This window comes from Schistocerca serialis, chromosome 9, assembly GCF_023864345.2.
Source record: "Schistocerca serialis cubense isolate TAMUIC-IGC-003099 chromosome 9, iqSchSeri2.2, whole genome shotgun sequence".
In the NCBI taxonomy this organism is placed as follows: Eukaryota; Metazoa; Arthropoda; class Insecta; order Orthoptera; family Acrididae; genus Schistocerca; species Schistocerca serialis.
The window spans coordinates 501,805,194-501,832,821 of record NC_064646.1 but is presented as its reverse complement, the minus strand read 5'-3'; the positions used below and the strand labels follow the sequence as shown (position 1 = coordinate 501,832,821).

Below are 27,628 nucleotides of genomic sequence, written 5' to 3'. Positions count from 1 at the left end.
AACACGACAGAATATAATTCATGAAGTACCAATATCAAATGCCTCTTAGGCCTACTACAAGCAAAAAGCTTTATGTCAGGAAACAGTTTCACATTTCATTCATACGTACCAGTTTCTCAAGCATGTGACTGAAAAGTAGTATTATGAAATTTTTATATAAATTTGGAATCGTCTTATTCTTCCATAATTTGTGTGATGTCCCTGTTTCTTCTCCTTCCTCGTTCTAACAAACAATCCTGTCAACAATTCTGTAGCTGTTCCTGCCATTGTCAAAATTTGTTCGCCGATTAACTTCACTAACCCTGCCGGAATCACAGGTTTAGTTATCCCGCAACTATTCTCCTGTTAGGTGTTGTTACATGTTTGTACAACACGTTTTCCGCGTTACTTCCAGAATAGAACTTAAGTGGCTGCAAGCCGGGGACTGTACAACTGGTCCTTACTAGTGTAGCGATCTGGCCAAACATTTTCGGTCAAAATTTCAATTTTTTGGGTACTCTGAGAAGATAATACATAATCTTTCTCACCTGTCATTCATGTTAGTGGTTTATTTCCATTCTGGTAGTCTGAATCTATGGATTTCACTAGAAATTATAACAATGCTGGTCATTCACAAACCCAATCAACTACATAATCAGACAGCGATTGGCATTCATCCGTTCGGCTTTACTCCACTCAGCTCCTATAGCCCCGTCGCCTTTTGTCTGCGGAAAGTTTATTTCTAAGTGCGATGAGGATTCTCCTGACAGAGACATCACGTACACTATGCATGCATTCAAAAATCAACTTAAAATTTGTTCAAAAACCTACAGGGATGTGTTTCAAAATCATATGAATAATCGATAGACTAACGTGCGCTGGATGCTAGGCGCTTTGTGAAACAAGTTTGTTTGCCTCAAGAATATGAATTTGGCGTCCGCTTTTCCTAATAGCATCTAGCTGCTTGCTGCAACTGCTTGCACAGCCAACAGCCACATTCTTGTAGCCAGAAGTGGGAGAATCTACTACTCAAATGTGACTCAACTGTGTATGCCCATGAGCCTTCACATAACTGCTAAAACGAATCTAATGTAAACAGTTGTGACTTCATGCTCATTGGAGGCAATTTGTTGTTATGAAGCATTGCATAGTCTTCCTAAAGGCTATGACACATTTTGCTGTTGGCAGATGCTTGCATGAGCACTGTGTGTCGTCGTCGTATATGGCGCATTTCCTTTGCAATTTAAGTTATTTTCTTTTTTTTTCTCTCGTTTATGTTTTATTGTTGAAGTATAATTCTGCAGTACCGGGATACAGTAATATCCTTTGGTAGAGTATCGGTTCTTACCAGTCAAAATTAAAAAAAAAAAATAAATAAATAAATTAACAGAAAACTAAGACAATGAAAAATTCCCGGGTTTTTCCTGGTTTTCTCCCAGATGAAAAAATTCCTGGGTTTTCCCGGATCTCCCAGTTGTCCTTGGTCGTATACACCCTGATATTGCAACACCAAGGAGGAGATGTGTGATTACAATGAAATTTATTCCAAATATTAGGGATATGACAATCCACAAATGATTAGAATTACAGAACTGTACATGCACTTTGATTGTGAAATGTGGCAGTTGTACTAAATTCTAAGTCAGAGTCTCTAGATATTGAGGCACGGAATCAAAGAGGGCCTGGATACGCTGCTAGGAAACACATTGTAACACTGTTTGTAGCTGTGTCTACAAAGCACTGACAGTGCTTGCAGGAAGATCAGAACAAACAAGATGCTGACCACCCATATCTCAGACATGCTTAACAGGGCATGTCAGGTGAACATGCAGCCAAGGGAAGCAGTGGTACCTCTTGTTTTTTGAAGTAGGCTTGCACATCCCTCACCATGTGTTTCCAAAAAACTGCTGAAACATGACATGCATGAGGGGGCAGTTCCTTCAGCTCTAAAACCTGCATGCTGTAGCATTTGCTTTTCATACTGTGCAGCGTATCCAGCACATTGTAGCCAATGATACCCCAAACTATCGCTCTTGGCATTTGCTGCTCAACAATGCAGTCTCCCCAACTGTGTTCACCACAGTACTGTGAAACACATTATGTGATCATTGGTGTACGTCAAGTTGAAGGGGGACTCATCCAGGAACAGCATATTTCACAACTCAACACAACAGTGACAAGAGTTCACAGGCCCACTGCAGTCTGCAGTGTATGGTGAACAGAAGTTAATGGGATGGCACATGTGCCACCAGTTCAGCCCTGAGTAGATGGCACAAGCTGCATACACATATATCTTCACACCCATTTTAGTACTCCTTTTATCCAGCCAACACTGTGGATGAATCCATTCTATCACTTACTACTATACAGACAAGGTGGTGGTCATTCTGCATTCTGGTCACATTATGTGATCCAGTATTCACTTGTAGTTGTATATGAACCTCTGGTTCCACACATGCATCACTCTAGTAGCAACATACTCTGTATGAGCCACAATGTCACTGTGTGATAAACATGTTTCTGTAAACTAATCATTCCACCCTGCTCGAACTCTCTCATTCGCTGATATTGCACCCCTTGGCATCAACAAGGCATACCGGCGCTTGCTTGCATGTTTCCACTTCATTTGACAACTGTCTACCGACAGAGTGGCATAACACTGACCTGTCTATTCACACAAAAGAGGGCTTTGATGGGCATATGTGCATGTAATCTCTCTGCAATCCTAATCACATATTATGGTTCCATTGTTCTACACTTCCTCTGGTTTTTGGAACGATTCAGACTCTGGGTGTTGCAATTTTGAGAAACAGTAGTATATATCCATGATACACAATGTTTAATACTATATTCTTTCAAAACAACACATTATGTTTCTTTATAGCCAGCATAAGGACACTATATTCTTTCAAAAAACAAAATGTACAAGATAGAAACAGACATTACATTAAATCACAAATATCTCTGTATGTTCACAAATATCTCTGTGTGTCAACTTTTCATACATGTGCACGCAAAAGTACAATAGAAATTATGGTCAAGGAATGACATTCACAGCCAGTTAATTTCTGGATGTCATTTGTTGTCGACACCAAATCTCATTTGTCCTATTCTCTTCATATGGGTCATCCCTCTGATTTTTCCTTGTACGAAATGACTCCTTTCTCAATCATATCTGGAATCTCCACTGCCAACCATGGTCCCAACTGCAACAATAATGTCATATATGCTTACTTTTTCTGTAAACAGATGTTATTTCCAAAACATGGCAGCATATTTGTTTCTTTTAAGGTCCAATTTTGCAAGTAATTTAATGAGACAGGTGAGAACATATTATTTCATAACAATGAACAATACATAAGGTAAAGCTATTTTCAATCTGAAAGTTGGTTTGAACATCATAGTGTCATACTAGGCATGGTCCTGTTAGAGGTCACAAATATGTGCGAATCAGTTACCAAACAATAAATGGATAAATAAAATTCACTAGGTTTTCCTGAAAAAAACAGGCAGTTACATTTAAACAACTCCATCTTTCAGCTATTTCCTCTACCACTGGAATAATATAGAGCAGTATGAGGTGTGATCAACAAGTAATAGGTATTTTGTAATTACACAGACTTTATACGTATAATTTTCAGTTTATTTTCTAACTTGTTGCTACACATGTTCCTGATGTATGCTTCCATTTTGAGCCGTTTTGAATATTTAGTTTATTGCTAACAATTGAAAAGGTTATATGTCAAAATATCCACGGGTGTGCTGCCGGTCTACAGTGTCCAACGGGCACAATATTTCGGCGATCTAACTTGGGCCCGTTGGACACTGTAGACCGGCAGCACACCCGTGGATATTTTGACTATCAAATACGCCGGGAGAAACTCAAGAATCACAAGGTTATACGTGTTTTCAAGTGCTCTGTGAATTTTTACTTTCAAAAAAGATGGATCAAAGAATATGCATTCAATTTTAATTGAAAAATGGAATAAAGTTAAGCACTGAATTCAAAATCTTGACTGTGGATTTTGGTGTGAGTAAGACAAAGAGTTTACGAGTTTCAAAGAGGGTGGAGAAGACGTTGAAGACAATGACCACCCTGGATGCCCTAGACATCAAGTACTGATGACAATGTGGAAGAAGTAAAGAAAATGGATTTGGGGAAAAAAAGAGGAGAAAATCACCAAATCACCAACAGAGAGGCTGCTGCTGATGTCGGCATATTCTTTGGCTCATACCAAGCAATTTTTTTGGGTGGTTTTGGGTATGAAACATGTAGCAGTAAAGTTTGTTCCGAAATATTGAATTTCAACCAAAAACAATGTCTCTTAGACATTGCTCAGGAATTACCAAATGAAGTCTACAATGATCCAGAAATTCTAGGGAAGGTTATAACAGATGATGAAACATGGGTATATGGGTATGACATCAAAACCAAGTCCTATTTGTCCCAATGAAAACTGCCTGAAGAGCCAAGACTGAAAAAATTGGAGGTACTTCTCACTGCTTTCTTTGATTAAAATGGGACACTGGATCATGAGTTCCTGTCTTGGAGTCATAATATTGTCAATAAGGAATACTACCTGGAAGTTATGTGCCATCTGCGTGAAACAATCCAAAGAAAACAACCAGAATTGTGGCAAAACCAATCTTTGAAATTGCATCACACTAATGCTTCTGCTAACTTCTCAATACTTGTTCATGATTTTCTGGCAAAAAACGAAACAATTATGTTGCCTCAGCCCCCACATTGAAAAGCAAGTCCCCTAAGTCCTCCTGCGATTGGAAAAAGCACTGGCCCAAGTGTATTAGTACTTTGAAGGGGACAAAGCTAATGTCAATGAATAGATAAAGATTATTTAAGAAAAACAGAAATTCCTATTACCTTTTGATCATACCTCATATTGTGTGATGTCACCATACCACTGTCTGCTGACTGTCGCATGTAAAATATCACCTATAGTATTACTTATGAGTCACTTCTTGACAATGATGACGGATGAGTCATCAAAAACTTTTTTTAAAGAAAAATCCTTTGCAAAAGGACTTTTCAATATATCAGCAAATTCCAGATATCTGTGGTTAACAAATGAAATGTGACAATACAACTACTATACACGTGTGCACACGCATGCGCTCTCTCTCTCTCTCTCTCTCTCTCTCTCTCTCTCACACACACACACACACACACACACACACACACACACACGGAAAACACATGGGAACACCCCCACCCCATTGTGCCTACACTTTCCATTCTTGTTCCAAAATAAAAATTCAGAATTTAATTATGTATGATACTGCAATAGAACTTGGCATGTAGCAGGAAATGCAGAACATGTGAAAGTGTACCATGTGAGTCTCACAATCTATGACCAATATAATTATACTGTATTTTGTATCACTGATAGCACTCTACAGTGTAACCCAAGCAGAAAAATATTTATACTTGGTAAAGTGAAGAAGTAACTTAATTCAGCATCAAACGGTACAGTTTGTGAACTTTCCTTGAGAGCTAACCAAATATTAATGATTTGCCCAAGACCAACAACATCACGTGTTGTGGGCCAAATCGCTAAACATGGCACATACAAAGAAGCATGTCACGAAAACTGCTTCAGTATAGTGATGCGTTTCTCAGACATGTTTCACATTCACAAGAGATCACACATTATAAGGAACTAAAAGACATTGTGCTGATATTGTACTTTTGAGCATAATTGAGGGAGTTACACCTTACTGACAAGAAAATCTGCTCCATGTCACTCCTATGATTTGGACTTATGGTGGTGCAGTGGAGCCAAGGATACAACAACAATAGTAAAATACAGTGACTGCTGAGTTCGGTGGAGTAGTCTGCAGACTGTCAAATAACTGCACAACAGCAGGATTCATTTCAGACCCTTCTTTCAGTGATTATTTTTGTTTTATTTTGTTAATTTGTATCACCTGTAGGAAACATTAAATCAATTTTTGGGAAGAAAAAGCTTCAAGAGACATCACAACCAGCCAGGACATCGTGTGTTCAAATCACCACAATCACGTTTTTATTTTTCCACCTGAGTAATTAAATATATTTAATAAAACTGAAGATTAACTTTACTACCGCAATAATTACAGAATAACATAATATAGACAAGATCAAACAATGGAAAATCCAGGATGGAATAATGACAATATTATGAAAAGGACATATCGGTATTCGCCATATAGCGGAGTGTTGAGTTGCAGACAGGTACAATAAAAGATTTACTGGACACGTAAGCTTTTGGCCAGAAGGCTGCCTCCTGAAATAGACATTCACTGGAACACAGCTGACACACACATGACCACTGTCTCTGACTGTCGAGGCCAGACCAGCAGTTTTTTTGCTGTGACTGACTGTGACGCACCATCTCCGCTATACGGTTAGTAGCAATCTATCTTTTTCATAATATTTTTTATAATACAGGGCAGAATAATAGAATATGGCACATCAGATAATCACAGCACATTTTGTTTGTATCATTACTCACACAGTATCTTACCATTAACTGGACACACAGATACATTTCATAAATATAATCGAAGTTTCTTTTCCAATTACTATTAGACCAAAGAAATGTGCATGTCTCAGTGTCTTTTATTCAACATGCATGGTGCAGAAGAAGTGTATTTTGAAAGGTTTTATGAGATTTATCATGACATATTGTTAAGGTGAACTTTGGGAAGGGACTGCCAGAACAATAATATTAAATGATGTGTGTTATGATTACATACTTTTTCAAAAAGGAAGGTGTAGTGAACTGAATCATCTTTACAAGATTTACTGTTGATTGGGCCCTATTTGGGGTGTGAAAGCACACCAAAATAAGTAGGTAAGTTAGTGCAGCCTCCCCTTGCCACAATTCAGCAATATGATCATAAGAACATCTATGTTTTGTGCTGGTGTTGTATACGCTGAATAATCACTTTTTATCGTACTTGCCACCAGAAGTGACCCTAATTGACCAAGTCTAAAAACTGTTACATCTACTGTGGAAAATTAATTGCACATCACTGGAATAGAGGGATATTTTCCAGATGGTACGTAAATCTTAATACAAAAAACCTGTTGCAACCTAACATGAAATTAAATCTCTGCCTTCGTAGAAAGCCTACAGGTTGGCCATTCAGTTACAGTGATACCCAGCAAAAATTTTCCTGTTAAGGGTCCATGTAGAGTAACTTTACATAATAACTGAGAATTTTATTTACAAAAAATTTTTTGTGCCTTCTTGGAATAGGTCAAGAAACAGACAGGGCCATTTTTACATAATATTTCAAGTAGTAATTTCTCTACAGTGTGCTCCCAACAAAATCCAGAAAATGGTGTATTAGACTGACTGACTATGGTCTTCAACGACCACTTTTGTGCTGACAAGTGTATGTAATTTTTCCCAGCATGTTCGCAGAGATACTGGTCAATGATTACAGTCTTATTGTCTTTGTTTGTAAAGGCATACTAATGTTCAGTACAGGTTTTACGGATCAGACTACACAACAAATTTATTGACTAAAAGGCTATATCCAGCTTTTAAAATAACCTGCAAGACTATTTTTAGAAGTTACAGTGAACAAAATGACTAGAGAAACATGGGAGGAAGTTCATGAAAAGACACACCAATGGAATTGGCAATGCACTTTTAAATATCTTCTGCTATTAATTTGAATTGTATTTCCGTACTACAATACTGGAACTTAAGGCACAGAAGCTGGAAAAGGTGCAATGACTCAAGTTAATGGAGTTTTTCTGCACTGTTACACTAACATGTGGTGCCTGTTGACTTTATCTCATAATTTTTATTTAAAGGTTTCTGTGTGACCTATTATGCTGATCAGAAACACCATTGTGTTCTCAAGGTTATTTTAAAAGGAACAAGGAAATTCTAAGTGAAGAAATTCTAAGTAATGTCCAAAACATTAACAATTACATAAAATAATTCCCAAACAAATTTACTGTAAGAAAATAGATATGAAGCAAAGAAAAATTACAGTATAATCTTTAAAAAAAAATCACACAAAATTGCAGAGTTCAATACCAGTATCTAAGTAGCAGCTAAAACCCGCAAAGTGCATTCAACAAGTACTTGGAGAATCCAAGCAAGAAATAGTGTGAACAAACGACCATTCAACTTTTGCATCCAAAAACTGAAACTCAAACATTGACTAAAAATAAACTAAAACAATCTAAGACTAGGACAAAAGATTTCATCTGGCAAAAAAAAAAAAGTGTTCTAAAATGTGCAACAAAAATAGAATAAATGTGTTTTGTTGATGTTTGTAGGTCTTCGCCATATACTTATATATCCCGAAAAACAATGTGGCAAGAGTAAATCCCTGCATCAAGGGGGGCGGGGGGATACTGCACGTTTTGCTTCCAGTGCTGAAAAACATCACCAATGACTGGCAGAATTTAACAGAGCAAATTTAAAAGTAGGCTTAAAATCAATTACAATGAGATTAAAATAATATGTAACCAACACACAAAAAGTACGGATTGACAACGTAGTCACAAAACCAGTAGACTGTTTTTTTTGTATTAACATCAGTTGGATATAACAACACAGTAAAGGAAATAATTGTATAAGTAGGCTAAATAGTGTTTTCAAAACAGAGTACTCAACATGTCCCTGCAAAGTTTACAATCATTGTTCATTGCCTATTTTGACTTATGGCAGCAAGACAGATTTCTAATCTCAAAACCATTCACAAATGACGATTTATCAGGGAAGAATTGAGAGATGCATGCTGCCCATGGGGAGGGGGGGGAATGGACTGGGGGGAACAGACTAGCGCAGATGACTTAATATGACTTTAATGCAAATGACATGAGGATGGGCAGAGCCTGCAGTCAGGTAAATGGATTTTTGAAGTATCTCTGGTGGATTCCAAAAGGTACGAAAACTCTGAAATGATGCACTAATGGAAGTGGGTATGTGGCATTATAAAATGTGTGAAACATAAATGAACACACAGAAAGCCCCGGAGGTGGCACTACCTGTAGACTTCATATGATTGATTAATCCCCTGCACACATTGCCAGTCATAGTCTTTTTTTTTTTTCATTAGCTTGTTAATGACAATTCTGATTATACCAATAACACCAGCAATTCAGCTACATCAATAACTCAAAATACTGTGACCACCTGCTTAGTGGTTTGTTGGTTAAACCTGTCGATTGCAATATAACATTGATTACACTACTCAACAACTGTTTTGCATCTGGGTTGTGATACATCAATTAATATGTAGTTTGGTCTGTAGAATCTGAATCTACTTTTCAAAGTGTTCTAGCAAGTAAGATTTCTGAGTTTTTAAGTTATTTTTTTACTATTGGGCCTTCAATAATTTGATAGAAAAGATTCCTAAATTGAGTGAAACAAAGCTGCAGGAAGGTATATTTGTTGGATGACATTAAAAAAAATGGATGAAAAGTCCAACCTTTGACATTGAATTAGATGCTCATCTCCTTTAAAGTAATTGTGATGGGGTTTTTGGGCAACAGAAGAGATGATGACCATGTTTCCATTATGAACTATCTGTTTGACACATGCAAGAACATGAGGTGCAGAATGTCATTAAAAATTCACTTTTTATACTCCTACCTGGATATCTTTCCGGAAAATTTTGGAGTCATAAGCAACTAACAAGGTGAGCACTTTCACTGAGAAATTTGTATGATGAAATGCTATTATCAAGGTCATTGGAACCCTCTGATGATGAGCAACCACTGTTGGGGTCTTGTTACTGAGAGTGAAAAAATGGCAGACAAAAGAAGAGCATTTTTCAAACAGCACAGAAAGTTAAAAGTTGAAAATATGTTGTGAATTAATTTAGATCTCTTATTGTTGTCAGGTACATACATAAATATTTAACTGTATTGAGTTTTAAAGTTCTGAATGAATATTTCTTGTTTGTTTGTTTGTTTGTTTCTGTTTTTATTCTGCTGCCTATCAAGGAAATGTGATGTGATAGAGAAAAACTGATTTTACCAGTAGAATTCAGCACCCTAAAATTATGTTAATTCATCCATTCACAAACAAGGTGCAGAAAAAAAGTTTAAACTTGTTGACCTGTTAACAGGTGGTGTGCATTCAACAAGTACTTATTAGGCTTCCCGAGATATGTGCCACTAGTTGTCTGCGCAGATCACGCAAGTCCTGTACATGTGAAACCCAACTCACACCTTTCTCATGTGACATCTGAAATGCTATCGAGACACTCACGTGGCCTTCCAAAAGGTATTTCACTCAGTACCACTCATAAGCTTGATACTGAAAGTACAACAGTATGGTGTACCAACCAATGATTGAGCAACTCTTGCTGGGGAGAACACAGCACGTTATACTGAATGGAGAGTCATAGACATGTGTCTTCAAGTGTTTCACATGGAGGTGTGTTGGAATCTTACCTTTTCATATTGTATATTAATGACTTTTCAGACAATATTAATAGTAAACTCAGACTTTTTGTAGGTTATGCAATTATAGATAAAGTAGTATCTTTTTTAATTTTTATTCAGTGAACTTATAGGATTTCAAAGTAGTAAAAAGATTGGTAATTTGCTTTAAATGTCTAGAAATGTATTGGTAGTTAATAAAATGCAGAATTGAAGTACACTATGGCTAAAATGTCTGTCACAACTGGAATCTGTCTACTCATACAGATACCAGGCTGTAATAATCTATAGGGACACGAAAAGGCACTACCACGTAGGCTCAGCCACACAATTAAAGCAGATGGCAAACTTTGGTTTATCAGTGGTGTACTACAATGAAGATTGCTTACAAGTCACTCGTGACAGTGAGCCATCCTAGAAAATTACTCAAGTGTGTAGGGATCCACACAAAATGAGACTTACAGGAGGTAATGCACATATAAACGAAAGGGACAGTCACAGAGATGCTGAAAGAACAGAACTGGCAAATGTTAAATGACAGAAGCAAATTGTTCTATGGTAAGGTCTTATGGGACCAAAATAATTGTTCTATGAAAGCCTGTTTAGTTTCAAGAAGCAAATTTAAGTGATAAATCTAGGACCGTAGGGACCATGAAGACAATGTTAGACTATTTACAATGCACACAGGTGATTAAGAAATTATTCTTCCTGCACTCCACAAGTGAATGAGGTAAAATTGCCCAATAACTAGTAAATGGGAGGTAGCCTCAGCCACACACTTCACAGTGATTTGCAGAGTATGGTCGATCGCCTTAGCTGAGTGGTCAGCACATTTCACTGCCATGCAGCAATCCCAGGTTTGATTCACGACCGGGTTGAAATCTCTGCTCAGGGATGGATGTCGTATCGTCCTGGTCGTCATTTCGTCACCATCGACACGCAAATTGCCTGACACAGCATCAACTGGAAAGACTTGCAACTCGGTGGCAGAACTTCCCCAGGTTGGGACTCCAGCCGTTGATGCTGTACAATCGTTTCATATTTTCAAGAGTATGGATGTATATGTAGATCAATTACAGACCATATAGCGGAGATGCACAACAAAGAGACTGTCACAAATATAGCTTTTGGCCAGTAAGGCCTTCGTCAGTGCCCTGCTCGTCACTATTGATACTACCTCCCTTTACACTAACATCTCTAATGCCCATGGCCTTACCGCTATTGAACACTACCTTTCCCAACGTCCGACATATTCCAAACCGACAACCACAATTACTTCTCATTTGAAGGTATTACCTACAAAATGACAAAGACCTTACTGGTCGAAAGCTATATTTGTGACCGTCTTTTTGTTGTGCCTATCTGCGACTCAGTATCTCTGCTATATGGAGAGTAGCAATTTTCCTTTTCACAATATTGTTACATTCCATCCTGGATTTTCCACTGTTCAATTACACACCAGTGGCTTGTGATTTCATAGCTGGTGCCTGATGTGTCCCACCAGTTTCCAATCAGGATCATTTGGTGGTCAAGATGTAAACATTAGTTCCATAATTATAATTTTTATTTTGGGGAGCCACAGCCATGGTAAATGTTTCAAACGATGCTGCTGCTATTTGACTGTAAAAAGTGTTATTGTTTTGTTTTTAGGCCATTTTCAAGTACAAAAACTTAAATAAGTCATAAGACATCATACTGGCATGAAATACAAGTCCTTGTTAAAAAAAGTACTTCTAGTCATATTGGCCAGATATGTCATTAGTAAAAGTGAAGATATCTTTAAAACAATTAAACTTTACGAACGACAAATCTGGCCTGTATGACCAGATACGCTTTTTCAAAAAGGACTTTTATTTTATACCAGTCTTATGATTTTTGACATATAAATGTGTTTCTGTACTTGAAAATGGTCTAAGGCCGAAACAATAACAATAAAATAAAAATCATTTCAGTCAAATGGTGAGAGCATCATTCACAAAATTAGTTCCCTGCTCTCCAAAAACCACTGTGGTACTGTCCTGGCCTTGTGAATCTGAAAGTTATCCTTCTGGAAGATACCACTGCTGTTGCAGAAGACATCAAGAATGAAGGGTCTATGATAATGTTCATAAAGTTGGTAACAGTGCCTTCAACTACTATCACAAGCCCTATCAATGCACAAGTGAAGGCCTCCATAGCATAATGCAGCTCCCACAGGCCTGTGTCCACAGCACGGTGCACTTTTTGAGCAGATATTTGTCTGTATGATGCAATTTTTAGACACAATTGTCAACCTGTTGTAACAACAAAAACAGCTCATCCAACAAGGCGACACATTTATGTTCACTTATGGTCAGATCTCAATGATTCTGTGTCCACTGCAATATTGTGGGACCAAGAAGAAAATATGTAGAGGTCATATGCTGTGGGTTCCCATGTTTAAAAACATGCTCAAAATGGTCTGCTCTGAAACATTTGTGTCTGCACCAGCACTGCAGTTTGCCATCAGATTACAGCTCAGCCTGGTTTACAGAGCAGGCAGACATTCTCTGATGAGGTGTGGACTTTCAACACCTTATCACCTTCTCATGGATTCACCATCTAACTACTTTACATAGAAGCTCATGACGACAGGACACAAACAGCTCGCCATCTTCTCTGCTTCAGTGCTGTTCGATTCCGGATGTTGGGCCATAACAACATGCCTTTTCTGAAAATCAATTGTGTCAGGGAATTTCCCCATCCGTGGCCCACACAGTCACTACGAAGATTACCTAGTTTGTCTCTGCTCTGGTTGTACACTTTACTTATCACATTACATGCTCGCACCTTCACCAGGAGGCATTCAGTCTTATGGTGGGCAGAGCTCATAAGGTTTTGTTCATCAGTGTATATTACTCTTGCACCTCATTCTTTGTTGTGGCAAATAGCAGCTTCCTCTGTGATAATCAATGAATGCTATCTTTGTAATAAGAAGACTGAGTTCAGTTTTATTATGATATGGTCTGTTTGGATTATTCTACTATATCTTTGTGCACTTTTATGCTCAAGAGTTCAGTCATGTAAAGTTGTGTTTTTCTCTGATCTCTTAATTCTGCCTTTCTGTATTTTCTTTTCTGTTTTTCCCTCAGTGGCAGGACATGTACTCAGTTTCTACCAACAACAGTGTTAGCAAGAACAATACTACCAAGACTTTCGTGGTTTGGCAATGGCATGTTCTCATCAAGGAGGGAGATTGTCATCAAGGAACCTTGCTTTTATCACCACCTGATTATTCTTTTAATTGACTTCTTTATTACACAAAATTAATGGATTACTTTCTGGTAACAATTATAACTACTGTCATACTGCAATATATCACAAACTGAACTGAGCCCTGAATGTATTGTAGGACCTCCAATACCCCTTCAGATAACAGCTGAGTAGAGATTAGAAACCTGTCCACATCTGACCTAGCTTTCGCAAGTCTTCACATTGTAGTGGGGAACAACCATTCAGGCTTTGGTGGCAAGCTAATGTTAAGCACAAAAGTTAAGGATGAAATATGGTAGGAATACTTAGCTGGGTCATACAAATGAAACTGACTTTAAGAGAATATTACGGAACAGAAAGAGGAAGTAGATGGAGATGAGATAGGAGATGTGATACGGTGGAGAAAAAATAAATAAATAAATAAATAAATTCAAAGCACTGGAGAAAAAATTGCAGAGGCACCAGGAGTAGATGGCAGTGCCCCAGAATTATTCAGATCCTGGGGAGATGAACTGATGAAACTATTCCACCTGATGTGGAAGATATAAGAGACAGGCAAAATATCCTCAGACTTCATGAGGCATATAATAATTCTAGTTCCGAAGGCGGCAGGGGTGAATACAGAACCATCAGTTAAAGAAGACAGTTGCAAAATACTGACATGAATTGTTTGCAGAAGAGTAGAAAGGTTGGTTGAAGCCAAATTTGGGAAATTTTTTTTTTTTGAGTCTGGAGAAACGCGAGAATATGTAAAGACTGAAGCCTGACAAATCTGTGTGTACTGTGTTTTTAGATTTAGAGAAAGTTTTGACAGTGTTCACTTGAATATTCTGAAGGCAGCAAGGACAAAATACAGGGAGTGAAAGGTTATCTGCAACATTTACAGGAATCAGACTAGCCATAAAAGTCACAAGACACAAAAGGAAGAGCTGAGAATGGAGTGAGGCAGGAACTATTTCCAATATATTTAAATATACACAGTGAACAAGCAGTGAAGCAAACTGGGAAGAAATTTAAGAAGTTGGCAAGAAGAAATTAAAGTCTTAAATTTTTTGCGAACATTGTAATTCTGTCAGCGACTGCAAAGGACTTGGAAATGTAACTGAATGAAAAGACACTGTCCTGAAAAAGAGTTTCAAGATGAATATCAACAAGGGTAATGGAATATACTCAATTTAAATCAGATAATACTTAGTGAGTTAGATAAGACAATTAAGTATTAAAAGTTTCTACTGTCTGGACAGAAAATAACTAACACCAGCCGAAGTAGAAAATGTGGACTAGAAAAAAAGAATGTGTCACAAAAAAGTGGAATATGTTAAAATCAAATACAAATTTATGTGTGAGAAAGTACTTTCTCAAGCTATTTGCTGAGGTGTATCCTTGTAATGGCCGACAAACAGTTCAGACAAGAAGAGAATTTTAGCTTTTCAAATGCAATGCTAAAGAAGAAACCTGAAGATTAATATAACAAGATACTTGTGGAAGAACCCAAAAACCATAAACCCAACAAACCTGGACATCCCTCAGTAATAAATTATCATGCTCCAACCAAAACAATTTCCACTCTTGTTGACCAACAACTCCAATCAGTTGCATAAAACCTAGCTTCTCACATCCAAGATACTTCTTTCAGCGACTCTCCATCATCTCAACCCCTTTACCTCTTGGATCCCTACTAGTCACTGTTGATGCCACCTACCTATACACCAACATTTCTCATGCCCTTCACACTCCAAACCCACCGCCTCATTCCTCATACACCCTAGCAACTATATCCTGACACACAACTATTACTTCTTTGAAGGCAAGTATACAATTAAAACTGTGGCACGGCCAAGGGCACCTGCATGGCACCCTCTTATTCCAATCAATTTATGGGACATCTAGAGGAATCGGGTTCGATTCCCGGTTGGGTTGGGGATTTTCTCTGCCGTGCAACAGGGTGTTCGTGTTGTCCTTATCATTTCATCATCATCATGATCATCATTCGTGACAGTGGCTAGATTGGACTGAGTAAAAATTGGGAGTGTACAAAAAATTGGGACTTTTTATGGGTGCCGATGACCGCGCAGCTGAATGCCCCACAAACCAATCATCATCATCTAGAGGAATCCTTTCTAGCCTCACAAAACCCCAAACCCCTTCTCTGGCTCAGGTCTTCATTATTTGGTCTAAGGACCAAGACATCCTACCCTCATTCCTCCATAGCCTCAACACCTTTCTCCCATCTGCCCCATCTGCTCTCCTTCAACCCAAACTTCCTGGACACTGACCTCCACCTCTCTGATGGCTCCATCTACACTTCTGTCCATATTAAACCTATTAATCTTCTGCAGTGCCTGCATTTTGACAGCTGTCATCCCTTCCACGCCAAAAAGTGCCTCCCATACAGCCTTATCACCTGTTGTGGTTGTGTTTTGCTGCAAGGTGCAGAAAACGACTGGGCTCATACGCACCCAAGTCAAAACAATAAAACACGAAGATGGAGAGGAGTTAAGAATTGACTATATGTCAATCCCAATTGACATAAGAGAAGGCAGCTAAAAAAGGGATGGGGAGAAAGGGTTACAAAAGACACCATACAGAAATGGAGGGTGCCTTCGCCATATTGCTTTGATGGATAAAAAGGAAAACATGGTCAACAGCCCGTGTGTCATTTGCTAAAACATCTGATAACTAAAATGGCAAACCCAAGTGGGAACGTAAACAGTCCATCAGGAGGTGGACAGTTAAAACTTGGGCGCAATGTGTACAAAGTGGTGGGGGAGCACCACTTATCAAATTACGATGACTAAAAAGGCAGTGCACAATATGTAGCCTAGTTAAAATGACCTCCTCCTAGTGGGAGGGTTCAAATGACTCTGAGCTCTAAGGGACTTAACATCTGAGGTCATCAGCCCGTAGAACTTAGAACATCACACAATCTATGCCTGAGGCAGGATTCGAACCTGCGACCATAGCGGTCGCATGGTTCTGGAGTGAAGCACCTATAACCGCTCGGATACAGCGGCCAGCACTGGTGGGAGGGCTGAGAGGTTGGTAGGTTTCAAAGGGGGAGAAGCAAGGTCGTTGGTCCCTTGTTCCCAGTAGAAAAATTACCCAAGGGAAAGAAGAAAACAAAGAAGATGTACAGCACAATAACAGGAGAAAGGAAGAACCAGATGAATGACACAAGGACAACAAACACTACAATGGACAAAACAGGACAAGAAAAACACAGAGAGATGCAAGAAACAGGGAGAGGCGATTAAAAACAAGAAAGCAGATTACCATGGCTGGGTGACCATGAGAATAAAAAAGGAGAAGCCAGCCACTCTGCACCACATTAAAAACTCCACCCTAAAAGCCCTAGGGTGCAGGACAAGAGGGACAAAGGACATGTGCTAAAACTCAGATCAAACGATAAAACCCCTCCTTCACGAATAAAATGTAAAACTAAAGCTGCTGTTGAGGCATTGTCACCCAACACAGAAGGTAGGGTGCTGGGAAAGTTAAGTCAATCGCAGAGTGGCTAAATGTGGTCAGTCCAGCAAGAGGTGGACGACCATCATTCGTGAGCCTCAGCAACACTGATGTGGGTCCTCGTGATGTAGGAGGTAACCATGCGTTAGCCATGTATGGCCAATGTGGAGCCGGCAGAGGACAACTGATTCCATGCTAGAGGACTGCATGGAAGACTTCCACACATTTGCAGTCTACTTAATGACACACAGTTTATTCCGCATACTATTACGCCATTCTCCTGAATATGGGGGGGGGGGGGGGGGGGGCACTATGACAAGGATATGATGCCGCCAGACCGGGTCATATGCTTTACGTAAGTAAAAAAGACGGCAACCACAAGTTGGCATCTGGAAAAGGCTGTTCGGATGGCAGACTCGGCAGACACAAGATTATGTTGGTAAGGCGGGTACCAGGTTGAGATTCATTGGGAGAGTGCTTAGAAAATGTAGTCCATCATCAAAGGAGGTGGCTTACAAAACACTCGTTCGACCTATACTTGAGTATTGCTCATCAGTGTGGGATCCGTACCAGGTCGGGTTGACGGAGGAGATAGAGAAGATCCAAAGAAGAGCGGCGCGTTTCGTCACTGGGTTATTTGGTAACCGTGATAGCGTTACGGAGATGTTTAATAAACTCAAGTGGCAGACTCTGCAAGAGAGGCGCTCTGCATCGCGGTGTAGCTTGCTCGCCAGGTTTCGAGAGGGTGCGTTTCTGGATGAGGTATTGAATATATTGCTTCCCCCTACTTATACTTCCCGAGGAGATCACGAATGTAAAATTAGAGAGATTAGAGCGCGCACGGAGGCTTTCAGACAGTCGTTCTTCCCGCGAACCATACGCGACTGGAACAGGAAAGGGAGGTAATGACAGTGGCACGTAAAGTGCCCTCCGCCACACACCGTTGGGTGGCTTGCGGAGTATCAATGTAGATGTAGATGTAGATCAGCGGTAGAACGACCCTGGCGGAAGCCACCTTGACCTGGAGCCAGTAGGTCACGTGACTCCAGAACCAAACACAACCACCGACACACCATACGTTCCAGCAGCTTACAGAGAATATTGGTGAGGCTGATGGGATGATAGCTATCCACATCAAGCAGATTTTTACCGGAATGATGGTGCTCTCCTGCCATTGTGATGGAAGGATGCCATCACACCAGATCCAATTGAAGATGACAAGGAGATATTACTTGTAGTCAGACGAGATATGTTTCATCATCTGACTGTGGATCCGATCCGGCCCAGGAGCTGTGTCAGGACAATGTGCAAGGGCGCTGAGGAGCTCCTACTCTGTAAATGTGGTGTTATAGGGTTCACTGTGCCATGTAGTGAACGTGAGGACTTCCCATTCCATCCGCCATTTGAGGGTGTGAAAGGTTGGGGGGTAGATCTCCGACGCAGACGCTCGAGCATAGTGCTCGGCAATTGCATTTGCTTCGGTAGAGCGCCCGCCATTGATGTCAATGCCAGGGACACCTGTTGGGGCCTGGTACCCAAAAAGACATCTGATCTTTGTCCAGACTTGGGAAGGTGATGTATGGCACCCAACGGTCAACACGTAACTCTCCAAACACTACTGTTTCCGGATTTTATAAGCAGGCAAATGCGTGCACAGAGCCGCTTAAAGGCTATTAGGTGCTCTAGGGAAGGGTGCCGCTTATGTTTGTGCAGAGCTCGCCGACACTCTTAATTGCCTCAGTGACTTCCAGTGACCACCAAGGGATAGTCTTTCGCCAGGGGCGCCCTTGAGAACGAGGGATCGCATTTTTCGCCACAGAAATTATTGTTGTAGTGACCTGCTCAATCACAACATCAATGACACCATGTGGGGGAGATTCAACGGCGACAGCAGAGGTGAAGGCTACCCAGTGTGCCTTGTTTGAAGCCCATCTGGGTAGGCATCCATAGGCATGACGCCGGGGGATCGACAAGAGATAGGAGGAGTTCTGGGTTGCAAATTGACAAATCAATGGCCGAGTAACTACCATGACCCACACTGAAATGTGTGGCATCCCCAGTACTTAAGAGGCTGAGGTCGAGTTCGGCCAGTAAATTGTCGACATCTCTGCCGCGGACAGTAAGCGTGGTGCTACCCCACAAGGGGTTATGGGTGTTAAAATCTCCCGAAAGTAGGAAAGGTTTAGGGAGTTGATCAATCAGTGCAGCCAATACATTCAGGGGTACAGCACCATCTGGAGGGAGATATATGTTGCAAACAGTTATTTCCCGCGCCATCCGTATCCTGACAACCAGCGCTTCCAGAGGAGTTTGAAAGGGCACAGGTTCACTAGAGTTCAGGACATAAACGCAAACTCCACCTGACACTATTATATTCACTACGGTTCTTGTAATATCTCCTGTAGCCGCGAAGAGCAGAGGTCTGCATTGCCGGGGACCAGGTTTCCTGGAGAGCAATGCAGAAAGCAGGTGTAAAACTTAACAGTTGCCGTAGCTCAGCCAGGTAGAGCGGGGGGGGGGGGGGAGGGGGGGGGGGGGGCAAAATCGCTGCAACTCCACTGGAGGATGACATGATTGTGAGACTGGGAAGGCATGAAACACTATGAGGTAGTCTATACCTCAGGGTCACCTGCTACCACCAACTTATTTTCTGAACAGGCTATATCCATTGCATCTGAGGGTCTGGCGAGGTCTAGGTCCTCAGCAGACGCCAGAATTTTCGCCTCATCCACAGACGCAGAGCTTGTAGGCAGCGGCCATGTGGGTGCCACTGCAATTCCCTCGGTCTTGGGGGTCTTCTTTCTGGATTTCTCTCACTGATCCTTGGGTTCCTCTGGCTGGGAGGGCTCCACTGATTCAGTCTCTGGGAATGAGGATGATTGTGGAGCCGTATGACCAGTTGCTTTCGGGCACTTCAGCCACTGGTGGGTGTCATCTTTCCCACTAGCAGAAACCTGGGAAGGGAGTGGCCCAAGGGACTTTTTCCTAGCGAGAGGAGCCAAAGAAGACTAACACTTCTCTGGCTGAGAAGTAGGTCTGGTGTCCCCGATGGTTAGTGGTGCGGGAGCAACAGGGAGGGAAGTGCCCCCCCACCACCAAAGGGGCAGGTGTAGTCTTCCAGCTCTGAGAGCCGACTGGAACTCGCGGAACTGATGGGGCTACAACTGTTCTCGTAGCGGTGGCATAAGAGGTCATAGCCACAGGATGTAGGCGCTCAAATTCCCTCTTGGCCTCAGTGTAGATCAGTTGGTCCACAGTTTTGTATTCGATGATTTTCCTTTCTTGCTGTAAAATCCTGCAGTCTGGAGAGCAAGGGGAATGATGCTCTCTGCAGATGACACAGATAGGAGGCAGGGCACATCAGCGGGAACATAGGAACTAGCGGGCTGAGGTTCAAGGACTGCAGCTTTGGCAGCAGCGTCAGCAGCTGCGTTTCCTGGCAGACTGACATGACCAGGAACCTGCAGGAACATCACACTGGCTCCACCAAGAGTGAGCAAGTGACAGTTTTCCTGGATCTGTTGCACTAAGGGATGGGTGGTGTACAACGCACATGGACTTTGAAGGGCGCTGAGTGAGTCTGAGCAGAGGACAACTGAAAAGTCTGTGTCGCCAGATGTACTCCATGGCCTGATACAAGGCAAAGAGCTCGGCTTCTTTGTTTTTATATATATATATATATATATATATATATATATATATATATATATAGACACACACACACCTAAAAACAAAGATGATGTGACTTACCAAACGAAAGCGCTGGCACGTCGATAGACACACAAACAAACACAAACATACACACAGTGTTACACCGTCCGGGTTGTGCACGGCCAGCACATCTTGGCACAGTGTTACACCATCCGGGTTATCTGGATACTTCCCACTAACACCAACCTATCCGAACTCCGGAGATGGGAACTTGCTCTTCAATATATCCTCTCTTCCCGTTATCCACCAGGCCTCAATCTCCGCTAATTTCAAGTTGCCGCCACTCATACCTCACCTGTCATTCAACAACATCTTTGCCTCTGCACTTCCACCTTGACTGACATCTCTGCCCAAACTCTTTGCCTTTACAAATGTCTGCTTGTGTCTGTGTATGTGCGGATGGATATGAGTGTGTGTGCGCGAGTGTATACCTGTCCTTTTTTCCCCCTAAGGTAAGTCTTTCTGCTCCCGGGATTGGAATGACTCCTTACCCTCTCCCTTAAAACCCACATCCTTTCGTCTTTCCCTCTCCTTCCCTCTTTCCTGATGAGGCAACAGTTTGTTGTGAAAGCTTGAATTTTGTGTGTATGTTTGTGTGTCTATCGACGTGCTTTCGTTTGGTAAGTCACATCATCTTTGTTTTTAGGTATATTTTTCCCATGTGGAATGTTTCCCTCTATTAATATATATATATAAAGGTGGGGGTGGGGGGTGGGGGAGACAGGCCATTATATGGTTAACGACGATAGAGGTGTCTGACAAGGCAGAACAACACACATCTTGAAAAGTCTGTCTTCTAAAAATTCCTGAAGGAAACAGGGCAGGCACCCACAGAAGCCCCACATGTAAAGTGTAAGGAGGATAACAGTTCTCCAGCAGGTGTTGTAGGCCTTCTCCAAATCGAAGAACATGACCACAGTCTGGGATTTCTGCAGAAAACCGTTCATGACAGTGGTGGACAAAATAACGAGATGGTCTACTGCAGAATGCCATGCTTGAAATCCACACTGCGCATTCGTTGGTTGGTTGGGATTGAATGGACCAAACAGCAAGGTAATCAGTCCCTTGTTTTAAAGTTGGTCCATTCGGATGGATTTACATCTCACAAGGGTCATAACAGGGGGGGGGGGGGGGCGGGGAACAGTAAAGGTGCAGTCATGTTGTCAATGGTGAAAACAAAAGGAGGGAAGTCAGCAAGTGGGCAATCTCAAGGCTATGCTAGAGGCAGGAAATATCCCACCCCTGATGCAGTACAGGCAAGACCACCTGCTATTTAAAAGCATTCAACAACTAGAATGTAAAAGTGCATATTGTAAAAGGAGACTAACCAAATCTAAAAAGTGATAAAAACAGAGTAAAAAGGAGAGAAAAGAGGATCTTGGCCAGGGAGTCAGGAATCTCCAAACACAGCTTACAGTGGGAGACACTCCAACCCTCACCGCCCTGCCTCTACTCCTCAGGGAGATTAAAAACCTGAAAACTGAAAATAAAAACAACTATGACGGAGGAAACTGAGAACCAGTTCCACTATCCAGGAATCGTCTGCCAATATTAAAGGTAAAGTGCGGGGAAGTCTGTACTTAGTATGCCGAGCCAAAAGATGGGAGCATTCCACCACAATATGGGCTACTGACTGGAAGGCCCCACAACCACAAAGTGAAGGTGGCTCATTAAACAAAAGAAAACCATGGGTCAGCCGGGTATGGCCGATGCAGAGATGACACAAGGTGGTCGAGTCCTTTCAGAAGAGGCAGAAGTAAGAACGCCATGGGACAGGTGTCACCTTAATTGCACGAAGTAAGTGACTGCTCCCCCAGCCAACGATCTGCAAGCTCATTACCTGGAATACCCACATGGCCAGGGACCCAAAGGAAGTCAACGGAGCAAGCAGCATGGTGAAGATCAGCAAGACGGTCATGGATGGCTGAGACCAAGGAATGGCGTGAAAAACACCAGTCAATAGCCTGAAGGCCACTCATTGAGTCCGTACATAACAAAACACGGTGGAGTTGGGACTGTTTAATACAGGTAAGGGCCTGGGAAATTGCCATCAATTCTGCAGTAAACACCCCACATGCAACTGGCAAGAGATGATTTTCCATGCCAACAGAGGACATGAAGGCATATCCCACATGATCAGCACATTTAGAGCCATCAGTGTAAGAAACCACAGCATCCCGAAACTCCCATAAAATTCGGCAGAAAAAACAACGGAGCACCATCAGAGGAACAGAATCTTTCGGACCTTGGCGGAGATCCATCCGAATCTGGGGCCGAGGAACTGGGGAGGGAACGTAGGAGACAGGACAAAGAAGGAAGCTGAAAATCACAGCGAAGAGACACGAGGCGGAGCCCAACCGGTAAACCCGCCCGAGGGTGAGAATCAGGTGGGTGACGTTCTTGGTCTGGGAACAGGATAGAATAGGAAGGATGAGTGGGAGAGGAATGGACACAGATTGCATAAGAAACCAGAAGCTGGGACCACCGAACAGAAGGGGGGGTGGGGATTCCAGCTTCAACCAGGAGACTATCAACAGGGCTAGTAGGGAAAGCACTGGTGGCCAAACGGATACCGCGATGGTGGACCGGATCCAGGAGGTGGAGTGAGGAACGGGCAGCCAAACCACAAACTTGACAACCATAGTCCAAATGAGACAGCACTAAAGCACGATAAAGGCGGAGAAGAGTGGAATGAACCGCACCCCAAGAGGTGTGGGCAAGGAAGCGAAGGACATTGAGTTTATGGAAGCATCCTATCTTCAGAAGTCTAATATGAGGCAGCCAAGTGAGCTTGTTGTCGAAACGAAGACACAAGAAACAAAACTGTGAGACCACAGATAATCATTGTGCATCGAGGTAAGCTCCGGATTGGGCTGGACCGTAGTACAGCGACAGAAGTGGACCACCTGCGATTTTAAATGAGAGAAGTGAAACCAGTCCATGCAGAGGCATGCCGTATAGCACCCAGGAGCTGCCACTCTGCAGAGGCCATTGAAGAGGAAGTAACCCAAATGCAGAAATCATGCACATACAGAGCAGGTTTGACCAAAGGACCGATGGAGCCCACAAGTCCACCTATAGTAATGAGGAAAAGAAGAGTACACTCAATATGGAACCCTGTGGGATGCCATTCTCCTGGGTATGTGGAGCACTAAAAACAGTACCAACCCGAACCCTAAACAACCGACGGAACAGGAACTGATGGATAAAAATTGGGAGTGGGGCACGAAGACCCCCACTCATGAAGCGTAAGAAAGATATGATGGTGCCAAGCTGTGTCACAGGACTTGCGAAGGTCCAAAAATACTGCAACCAAATGGTGGCGGTAGGAAAAAGCCTGCCAAACTACGGATTCCAAGCAAAGTAAATGATCGATCGGAGACTGTCCCTCTCAGAAGCCACATTGGTAAGGGAACAATAGATCCTGAGATTCGAGGACCCAATGGAGCTGACGGGCTACCATCCATTCAACTTGCAAACAATGTTTGTCAGACTAACTGGCTCGTAGCTTTTGACAAACAAGGGGTTCTTACCAGGCTTAAGGACAGGATCCATGATGCTATCCCTCCATTGAGAAGGGAAGTCACCCTGGAGCAAAATACAGTTAAACACCCGGAGAAGAAGTTGTCGTTGGGGAGCACTGGGATGTTGAAGTAATTGGTTATGAATGGAGTCTGGGCCAGAAGAAGAAAAGGCGGAATGAAGTTCCCATTCAGTAGAAGATTTGTTGGAAGATTCTGACTGTCAAGGGGTAAAATGTAAGGTGGGAGCTTCAGCCTGCTGTTTCTAGTGAAGGAAAGTAGCCGGATAGGAGGTTGATGCCGATGCTGTTACAAAATGGGGTGCAAGATGTTCCGCGAGAATCAACAGGTCCGTGCAAAGGCTTTCTGGGAGGGCAAGGTCTGGGAGGGTAGACTGCCGATGGCAACCTTGGAGAGACCGAAGTGTAGTCCATACCCATGACAAAGGGACAATAGAACCAAGGGAAGAAACAAAGCATTCCCAACACACCTGTTTGCTCTGTTTAGTTAAGTAATGGGCTTTGGCACGAAGGCGTTTAAAGGTAATAAGATTGACAGTGGATGGGTGCCTCTCAAGGTGTTGCAAAGCTCGAGGGTGATCACGGATGGCAATGGCTATGGCCGTACTCCACCACATCAACGTAAAATGACAGTATTCCCAAAACAAACAAAATTGTAACTAAATTGTGGATAATAATTGACTTACCCTCGTATATCAGGATATTTCAATAACTGCTTTCCACTGCAGATGCAGTGTCCATGAGTGACAAGGCTACAGAAGACTTTTCAGTGAGGAACAGGGACAGCTGTCAAACTGGAGGTACTATTGATGGTGCTGCACTTGATATGGACCAACATATCTATAGAGCCATCTTAGAGGTTGAGATCAATATCTAAGAGGGTGGCTTAATGAGTTGAGGAGGGCCAAATGAAGTACCACTACAAGTCATTTCCTTTCCTGTTCCACTTGCAAAAAGAGTGAGCAGAGAACAACTCTGTATGTGCTTCCATACAAGCTCTAATTTCTCTTATCCTATCTTAGGGGTGCTTGTGCAAATTCTCTCTGAGCTCCACACATTGGTCCACTAGAGCTGAGTTGTACCCTTTCCCTTACGTACTGCTCCACTCAGGAATTTCCATTATTGTCATACATAGTTGATTCAGTTCTCTTCCTTCCCATACCCTGTTACTGTCTCTCTTTAGTTAAGTAAACTCTTTCTCCATTCTTTATTGCTTAATATGTCTATACTTCCTTCTCCTCTACTGTATCAGCCTTCAAAACACACACCAGCCAACTTCTACCATTGCATTTTGAATATCTGCTACCATAATGGCCTACCATGCACAACGTGCCATGCTAGAATTCTCTGCTTTTGTTGCGACAGCCCCTTTTCGAACATATTATTCCAGTGAAGTTTTTAACATATTCTCCTCTAACAACTCATGCTGCCCAACTTGCCCATTAGCCGACTGAGCATGTTTATTTAAGATGTCATAGTACACTGGCATGTGTTTATTCATGCTTTCATCATACAATCTAGCATGTTTGTTTATGACCACGTGTGTTTTTACCGTAGCGTACGTCAGTTTGTGATTATTTACAACCACACCCACTACTTCCGGCTTCCTTAAATGTTTCCCTACTTTCCTTCTAATTTCCTACTAGCTGTCTATACTTCAAAAATCTTTGGTCGTAAGTTTTCAATTTATTTTTTCAGTTACTTCCTTTTGTCTCCCATCCAACTAAGCCTTCGATCATTCTACTTTCACTGATTATGAGAACTCTCTTTGCCCTCGCAAAACTAGAATCTCATACCCTCATCCTGCAATCTTCACTGGCAGATGGTGTCTTATCTAATCAGCTTACCTTTAAAATTGGCATCTCAGACTGTTACCCTTCCCACTGCAAGACCCCTCACCTTCTCCAATTCTATCAGTCCCTCATCCTCATCAATCCAGTCCTCCATAATCACACTATCTGAGCTCAAACCATAATTGACAGCCTCTACACCTTCCAGAAAATCTGTTTACTCTGTGCCCACTACTTCTGCCAGCACTGCAATAGAAACTCTAGCCTTTCAACAGCTGGAACAGCTTTTCCAGCCACATCTGAGGAAGCTGCCCCAACAACTCCTGTCCTGTGCCCACATGGGATTACCTATTGCCAAGAAAAAGTCCACCACTCTGATCCAACCTCCCCCGGTCAACTATTCATAGCTTCCTGACCATGTCTTGCTGAATTACTACATCTTCCACATTCCTAAAAAACTTCCTCCACTCTCCATGAAACACACTGCTCCTGAACACCCATCCTACAACTCTGTTATCAATCTTTTGTCAAAACTTTGACCCTTGCAGAAGTCCCAGCCCTTTACCCTCAAACCTAATTTCAACCATGCTGGACTTGTAAAGGACCTTATTTCCTTTACTTGTTCTTTCCTGTGGAAAGCTTTCTTCACCACTGACAACAGTCAACCAAAGCTTGTTTAAAAAGGTTCCAGCCCCTCTCCAACTATGATTCCCTTCCCCTTCCAACAAGTAATTCCTTGGCAATCTTTTAGGAATTCCTCAATTCTAACATGGCCTCGCCTTCTTTTGCTAAATGCTTCCCAGTTTGAGTCCTATGTAACACTCTGCAATCCATAACCAGAAAACCAATCCAACCTAATCCTTCCCACAGCCAAGGTTCCACCACAGTGGTCCAGAATCGTAGACTATGTGACTGATGGTCTCCGCTAACTTTTCAGCACCTACGCGTACGAACCTTACAACCATGATCCCATCCAGTAGGTCCAACATGACTTCAAGCAGCTCCTCAAGGTCTTTTAGGTCCATCCCAAAAACTGACAAGTGAACCTTTCTCCCTCCTCACACCAGCAGCTCGTCATACTCCTTTCGTTTACCTATTCGCAAATTCCTCAAAACCAACGCCACGTTTCCTTACAGGTTGTCCCATTGTATTTGGGTGCAATGCTCCCGGAGAACGAATCTCTGCCTTTATTCACTAACTTCTCCAAATTATAGCCTGCAATCAACTTTCCTACATTTAATGCACAGCTACTTCATTCATCTCCCCTCTATAGTTCCCCATTATGTTAACCCCAGACTCCTTGTCATAGTCACTGCGGATTGGGTCCTTGTACAACAACCCCAACCGCCTCCAGATACCAAACCCACTATCTCTTTCCTAATTCTCATAGTTAATCATACCCTGACACAGAATTTTTCACTTTCAAATACCAAATCTGTAAACAAATCTGTGATACTGCCATAGGTATCGTATTACCCTACGGCAACTCATTTA

The 27,628-nt window shown here is 41.9% G+C and overlaps 1 protein-coding gene across 1 annotated transcript in view; it reads right to left on the bottom strand.

Moving 5' to 3' along the window:
* Nucleotides 1–2,801: 2,801 nt before the first annotated feature.
* Nucleotides 2,802–27,628, bottom strand: part of LOC126418514 (ubiquitin-fold modifier-conjugating enzyme 1) — a 40,430-nt gene continuing 15,603 nt past the window's right edge. The window contains exon 4 of the mRNA XM_050085315.1: nt 2,802–3,185. Coding sequence (XP_049941272.1) covers nt 3,105–3,185 — 81 coding nt within the window. The 3' untranslated portion in view covers nt 2,802–3,104. The remainder of the gene's footprint in view (nt 3,186–27,628) is intronic.